At 50.7% G+C, this 7,629-nt stretch overlaps 1 protein-coding gene across 1 annotated transcript; it reads right to left on the bottom strand.

Moving 5' to 3' along the window:
* Positions 1-846: 846 nt before the first annotated feature.
* On the bottom strand, positions 847-7,231 carry LOC142827752 (zinc finger and SCAN domain-containing protein 20-like). The gene is made up of 2 exons (XM_075923395.1): positions 2,294-7,231; positions 847-1,934 (listed from the first exon to the last, which is right to left on the bottom strand). The coding sequence occupies exons 1-2, from the start codon at positions 2,870-2,872 to the stop codon at positions 1,743-1,745; spliced, it is 771 nt and encodes a 256-aa protein (XP_075779510.1). The 5' UTR covers positions 2,873-7,231; the 3' UTR covers positions 847-1,742.
* Positions 7,232-7,629: the final 398 nt, after the last annotated feature.

Raw genomic sequence — 7,629 nt, 5'->3', positions numbered from 1 at the left:
CTCCGTGGGACACCAATTTGGCGTGGGGAGATCTACTGTCGGGGCCGTCTCGATGGAGGTAAGTCATTGTCTGGGGACAGTCACAGTTTGGGGTGGGGGGAAGGGAGACTGTCAGGAAGGTCCAAGTGGAGTGGGAGTGGGAGGGAGCTCCTCCACTCACCCTGAATTGTGGGGGGGGGGGGGTTCCGAGGAGGGGATTCCCGGGGTGTTTGAGAGGGAAGGTGGGCGGTGGGTTCTCCTCCTAAGACATAAGGCACCCCTTCTAACACTTTGTTGTCTGTCTCGTTCTGCAGGTGGTGAGGGCCATCAATTCGGAGCTGCTCAACAGGCTCATCTGTCTACCGGATCTGGACAGTGTCATGGCCGGCTTTGCTGCCCTCGGCTTCCCGAATTGCCGAGGAGCGCTCAATGGGACACACATTGCCATCCGTGCACCGCCCCATCGAGCAGCCCAATTCATCAATAGAAAGGGCTACTTTTCTATGGTCCTCCAGGCCCTGGTCAACCATCGTGGACAGTTTTCGGACATTTGTGTTGGGTGGTCAGGGCGGGCACATGATGCCCGCATCTTCAGGAACTCATACCTGTACCGGAGGCTTCAGGCAGGAACATTTTTCCCCCATCGCCAGTTTGCGGTTGGGGATGTGCACATGCCGGTGTGCATAGTGGGTGATGCCGCCTATCCCCTGATGCCGTGGCTGATGAAGCCCTACACCGGCCAGCTGGATGCGAGCAAGGAGCAGTTTAATGCTCACCTTAACCGGGCTCGCAACCAGGTCGAATGTGCGTTTGGCCGTTTAAAGGGCAGATTCCGATGCTTGCTCACACGCCTCGACATGGGGGAGACCAACATCCCCGAGGTGGTGGCCGCGTGTTGCGTCCTCCATAACCTCGTGGAGAGGAAAGGGGAGGCCTTCCTACCAGGGTGGGGGAGAGCTGCTGATGGCCAGGAGAGGCTCTTTGCCCAGCCCCGGACAGCTGCCATCCGCCAGGCTCACCGGTCTGCAGTTGGCATCCGGGAGGCCCTCCGGGAGCAATTCTCCATTGGAGGCCACTGAGACTGAGTGCACTGAGGGGCTTCTGCCTGGGGACTGGGCCCTGGCCCAATAGAAGCTTCCCTCCACAACCCATCTCCTGACCCAGTTTGGACACATCACTTACACCAGGGTGTGTTTCAAAATAAAATGTTCTCTTTACTTGTTAGGTAATATGTACAAAATTATAAATGTTGCAAACATAACAAAAATTTTTTTCATTTTTCTTGTTGCCAAACTATATACAATAAAGAAACAGCTCGTTTAACCCTTTGTTTGTGCTTTATAACTGGGGTGATGGGGGTGATTGAAACCTGGAGGGGGGAAGGGGACTGGAAACCTGGAGGGAGGAAGGGGATCAGGTTGAACCGGGCTTGGCAGATTTCCCTTTCCTGCCTGGGCCTCGTGTTTGGGGTGCTCCCTGGCTACGGGATCGGGTGATGCACCTGTCGGTTGGCTGGCTGCTGGGGTGCTCTTGGGACGTGGAAGCCTGAGGGAGAGGAGAGCCAGGGGGAGAGAGGGGCTGGGGAACTGGGGGGACTGGGGGAGAGGGAGGTCCAAGGGGGGAAAGGGATGCTGTTGTGGAAGGGGGGTTTGGTGGGGTGGGGTCATGGGGTGCTGGAGGAGCAGGACCAGGCACAGCAGCAGGCAAGCCGCTGACCTCCCTCAGGGTGCTGTACAGGAGCGTGTGCTGCAGGACCAGCTCGTTCATGAGCCGATCATGCCAGCGCTCCTCTGCCTCCGCCCTCTGTCGCAGGATGGAGTTCTGCTCCTGCACAGCCTCGACGTGCTGTCTGAGGATGTCCGCGTAGACACGCCTGTGTCTGCGGCTCCCATGTCCCCGAGATGGAGATGGAGGTGGGGCTGGGGTGCTGCGGCCCTCTTCCACGGCTGGTCCGGCTGTGGAGGAAAAGAAGAAGACACAATCAGTCCTATAAACTGGACTCTGTAGCACTTACAATACTAACAGGATGGTTTATTAGGGGATGAGCTTTCCTGGGCCAGACCCACTTCCTCAGATCAGAGTAACACAGCTACATTTCTATCACAATCAGTCATGTGTGCAACAGCTGTCCAAAAGGGCATGCCCTCTCCCTTGAGACAGGGGAAGCAGACATTCTGAAGGTCACACTGTGTGTGTGTGTGTGTGTGACCTGGGCATCAGCCTGAGCATGACAGGTTTCCCTTGTGCATCACCCACTGTGCACCCACCTACCTCCTCCCCCCCCCCGGGTGTGACACAACCTCACTGTACTCACCTGCTGCTTCCTCTCCTGCGCCAGATGACGCCTGGGAGGCCTCAGAGGTCTGGGTGACTGGCTCCACGGTGGTGAGGGTCGCCGTCTCCTCGCTTCCTCCTCCTCCTCTGGGACCATGTCCCCGTCTCCAGACTGCTGTAGCTCCCGCTCTGGAGCGTCCACCACCGGGTCTGCCAGTCCGGACTGCACGAACCTCCGTGGTGTGCGTGCTTCTGCACTGCCACCCAGGATCTGGTCCAGCTCTGGGTAGTAGGGGCAGTAGTGGGGGGCTGCCCCAGACCGGGAGCTCTCCTCCCTGGCTTTGGCGTAGCCCTGCCGCAGCTCCTTTACCTTGGAGCGCACCTGGTCCTGGGTGCGGGGGTAGTGGCCCTTCTGGGCCAGGGCTTCAGCCATGCGGCCATAAATTTCGGCATTTCGCCGCCGGCTTTTGAGGGCCTGTAAGGCCTCCTCCTCTCCCCACAGCTCCAGCAGGCTCTTGATCTCTGCGCCGGACCAGGATGGTGCCCGGCACTTGGAGCCCTTGGCTGGGTCCCCAGAAGGCTCGGTGGAAGGACCAGGACGCTCTTGGGGCTGGGACATGCTGCAGCAAGGTCGCCATGTGCTCTGGCTCCTTGTCTGCAACAAGTGTCTGTGAGGGTGCCTGTCCCTTTAAGGAATGGCTGCAGCCAGGAACCACAGACGTGCAACCCATGCCCCAGATTGTCCACCAGGGCTTCTTCCTGGAGGCCAATTCTTTCGAAAGAAAGGGCTCCCCCCGTCCAGACTCACATTCTTTCGACGGATCTCCCTCGAAAAAGGCGTTCTTCCTCGTGAAATGAGGTTTACCGCCGTCGAAAGAAAAGCCGCGTTCTTTCGATTTACTTTCGAAAGAACGCGGCTTGAGTCTGGACGCAGGGGAAGTTCTTTCGAAAAAAGGCTACTTTTTTCGAAAGAACCCCTGAGTCTGGACACGGCCATAGGGTTTAATTTATAAAGGTTTTAAAAGCCTCTACAATTCCAGTTGCCTCTGGGGTAGGCACCTCGTTCACCTTGTACTTGCTTGCTAAGGCACAGTCCTATACTCCAGTCCTGGGGTTTAAGCCTCCAGATGTTTCAGGCGGCATAGAACAGTCCAACGAAAAGCTGGAAAATAGTTCCACAGTCCACCCGGGCTCAAGCCTCTTCCTTCACACCGAGGTGGGGAAGCAATTTTTTCAGGGTCTGCAGGCAATCTCAACGCCTATCTGTCAGCTTGTCTGGAGCCCAAAGGCATATTTTGACAAAAGAAACAAACCGGCCCTTCTTTCCTCTGGGGGCTTGGACTAGCAGCACCCAGTTGCTAAGTGTCTGGGTCTGAGCAATTTCACTCTACTTGTTCCAGAGACCCCCTCAACTGGGTTGGGTTCCTGCCTTTCAGGGGGCTGGCCCCAGGCCTGACAAGCTGCACTAGTGAGGTAAGCTGGGGCTGACTGTGAGCACAGAAGTTCTTTCACCCCTTTTGATGGGTGAGGGTCCCATCACAGAGACAAATGTTAAGTTGAACATCTCAAAAAGCACAGCAACCAAAATTAGTGGGCAGTCGTAACATCTCAGGCCTAAATGTCTCAAAGTCCCAGAATCCAGTTAGTGGCGGAGCTGGGATTAGAACTCAGGGAAGTTTTGGATTCTTTGGCTCAAGCCACTGGGACTGAATGCATTGGGCTCAGCTCCCCTGGGCCATTTTTAAAAGTGGGGGTGCTGAGCCTCCTTTTTCCTGTCTATCCCCACTCTTAGTTGAGGCTGGGAGCAAAGCCCCAGCACTCAGGGCCAACACCCGGGGCCCCAAGTCTGGAGCTGGTAGCAGAGGCCCCCAAAGCCCAGGGCTCAAACCAGGACTCCGGCACATGGGGCTGGCAGCAGAGTCCCTGGCGCACAGGGCGGCAAACAGTTGTGTGGGGCTTTCAGCAGAGTCCTCATGGGGCTGGCAGCTGGGACCCCAAGTAGTAGGCCAGGAGCCTGACGTTGCAGCAGTATCCCCCTACCCCTAGTTCCCAGGCCTATGCCCTGGGCTGTATCTGGACTGTGATCAGATTCTGTCTTAGTGTGTTTTTTTATAACTTCCCCACACACTCACACACAAAAATCAGAGCCAAATTCTACCTCTGCCTGCACCCACTGAATTCAATGGGTTTGCATGAGTATAAATAATGGAGGCATTTAATATAATCACAATCCTGCATGTTTCCACTGGGTGGGATATGTAGGACAGTTGATTACCACTGGTATTGCCCTCCCAGCTGAGGAATCACTTGATATATCTAGTGTTCAAAGACAGAGCGTGATCCTCATATCCACAATGTTGTCTGTTTATTTTTGCATCTTGTAATAATTCAGGAGGCAAATAGATGTAGATCATTCATTTTTTCATGTACCAACTAGCTCATCTTTGGTACCAATGGCTGCAAATGAAAAAATCCTGGAGCTAGATTTAAACAATGCAATTTTCCAATCTGGAATTAAATTCCTTGCCATCTTCAAATAGTGCTTAAGCCCACATTTTCTCTTTCTCAAAATGCACAAGGAAAGGTGGAACTTGTGTTAATTTCTAACCTCAGGGATGGAGTGTCCTCCTCTTTATGGGACAGTGCTGGGATAGTTCTGTTAGCAAGAAAAATCCTACCTTAAAAAAATCTGATTCTGGTCCAACAGGTCATTAAATCTGTGTTCCAAGGATCTATCAGCCTGTTTGGACACCCATGGCCAATACTAAGGCTATTAAGTGTGGCAATTTATAAAGCAGGCTTCACTGATTGTCCTTCCTTCTTTCCTTCTTTCTGTTTTCACAATTAGTCAATGTTTTAGCAAAAATATCAGCTGGAAAGAAATCTTCATAGTGTCAATTTAGATTCATCTTAGCTGCATAAGCTCTTCAGGCAAGGTGGAAAACAAAGGCAAAGTAAATCTTCATATTTCCAATTAAAACAGCCAAATAGCAGAAAGCTCTTTGCATGTGTTAAGCAGAAACAGCACATTTTCCATATTGATATGTGGAGGTGACTGACAAATCAGGCAACAATTTTCTATGTAAGGTTTTTCACAAAATGATTTTTAAACTAACACCACCACTGTTCCTTAGAAATTTGCTTATCCAAAATTCCATCTTGAAAGTGACTCTATCTCAAGAACAAGAAACCTGAATTTGCAACTTCTACCAATTAGACTTTATTATTCATTTATGAGTCCTGCATTTTGGTTTTGGTTTCTCTGGCTACTTTTTGTTTTCGCAATCTTATTTTCCCTTGGATCTAACTTTTCTGACTATACCATTGATTGTATTGATTAGCACAAGGTTTTGCTTGTTGCACAAGTTTGCAGAGCTACATAAAAGATAAGCTAGGGTGGTTTCTGTTTTCAGTATTTTTTTCACATAAGTAGTTAAATACCAAATTTAATTTGTTTTGTTTGGGTGAGAAATTGCACATAGCCCTTATACTCTGCCTGAATCCAAACTTACAGGCTTTCTGGAATGGTAAAAAGCCTGATCATCTTCCTCCTCTTCTTTTTTACATCAATTTTCACTCTGTCCATCTTCAGACCAATGCTCATTGATGCAGAAAGAGAGCAATAAAGCTCTTGCTGCAGTATTCACTCTGACTGCTACATTTGGTGCATCATGGGAGTCACAAGACTGCAGGTGCATTGTGGGAGATGCAGGGACAAGGGAGATCAGTCCACAGGAAAGAATGAGGACAATGAGGCATGTGAACTACAACTCCCACTGGCCACCAGGGGCACCTATGGCAGGTGTGGTTTAATGCTAACATTTCTCAATCGTTTTTTTTTTTAACTTTTCGTGCCATGAAAAATTTGATATTTTGACTTAGCACCCAGCTGTGGGATTAAAAACAAATGTTAAAACATCGGAATGCTCAGAATGAGAGAAATTCTGTTTTTCATTCAGCCTTTCAGTCTCCTGTGTTTAGTACCTTGATACCAGGGAGACTGACCATTTGCTTCAATTCTGCATCGAGCCAAATTAAGAAGTAAGGAGCGCTAGAGTAGGCCAGGCAGAAAGAACTGGCAGGATCAGGTGCCTGATCCCCTTCCCCCTGTTCAGAAGTGATGAAAAGAGCTCTCCTTAGGAAGCCATTTGCAGTGAAGACAGCAACACACTGTACTGGTCCTACGAAAGTGTGTGTAATAAGAGTTGGTTTCTTTCATAGGAAAGAAATAAAAATCAAATGTGGGGCCAGATCCTCAGCTAACAGAAACCAGCGTAGCAGCACTGAAGCTGGTGAAACTCTGTTCTATCACTGTTTTCAAGTGGGCAAATCTGTGGGATATGAGCACAACATACATAATAAATAGCAGCTAAACAATAATAAATATTGGGCCATTTACACGCGTCTCTGTTTCACGCAACTCTAGCAATGTACAGGTGACCTTCAAACTGACATTGGTGTAACTGATGCTAGCCTAGGGCCATTACGGGCCACCAGAGTGGTGTAAAGGGGCCCTTGTGTAAAGGAGAATCCGGCCCACAGAGTTCACAGTGTCCCTTGTGGATGGTGCGTGAGGTGACATCCTGGCCGTGGGGACTGGAGGAGTCAGAAGAATGTGGATCCCTCTAAGGCAGACTGAAATGAGCGGGGTCACTCAGCTGGTGGCCTGGGGAAGTTTGGGTCTCCCACCGCGTAAAGCATTGGCTGTGACATTGGCGCTCCCCTTTTCTTGGGCCTGCCACGGCGGCGTCCTGCAAGAGCCGGTTCCACCTTGTTTGGCTACTGGATGACTTTGAGGGGGCCGGCGCAGGCCCACTCTCTGCGGGTGTACCAGGCCTTCCTCTTCCCTTGGGCTCTGCCCAGGGTCTCCCTGGCAGGGCCCAAGAGCTCAGCAAGACTTTCCCAGAAAGCCAGGACATCCTCCACCCCTGACTCTCCACCCAGGGAGGTCTCCCCCTCCCATAACTCTCTCAGCAAGTCCAGGGGTCCCCTCCTTAGCCCCCGCCCCCCCCCCCCCATTCTCTCTCTCTCTCTCTTTCTCATGAAGTTATCAATTGAATGAAAAAAACCTACTAAATTTCAATTCTGGAATAAAATGTACTCCAAGGTTGGTGCACTGCTGCCATATCAGTCAGTCTGCTTTGGACACGGTCATTACATATCTCAGACATAGTCCTGCTTCTATTGAACTTAAATTATCAGTAAGTTCTTTCTCCTTAAAAATCAAATCACAACATTAATTTCATACTTATGACTTTGTTCATAACTCAGACTTGAACCACTGAAGTGGCTAATAAATATAATAACCTTTATGCTCTGGCTTTTCCCAGAGGAACAATGACATTGTAAACAGTGCTACCTTTCAAAGAGCCGGGA

Source organism: Pelodiscus sinensis, chromosome 3 (assembly GCF_049634645.1).
Source record: "Pelodiscus sinensis isolate JC-2024 chromosome 3, ASM4963464v1, whole genome shotgun sequence".
In the NCBI taxonomy this organism is placed as follows: domain Eukaryota; kingdom Metazoa; phylum Chordata; order Testudines; family Trionychidae; genus Pelodiscus; species Pelodiscus sinensis.
This window is presented reverse-complemented; position numbering and strand designations above follow the sequence as displayed.

Excerpts from the sequence above, each read along its gene's own strand:
- LOC142827752 (XM_075923395.1), bottom strand. The coding sequence starts at position 2,872 with ATGTCCCAGCCCCAAGAGCGTCCTGGTCCTTCCACCGAGCCTTCTGGG. Across the intron at positions 1,935-2,293 it reads CGCAGGAGAGGAAGCAGCAG|CCGGACCAGCCGTGGAAGAG; the intron begins GTGAGTACAGTG and ends TTTCCTCCACAG.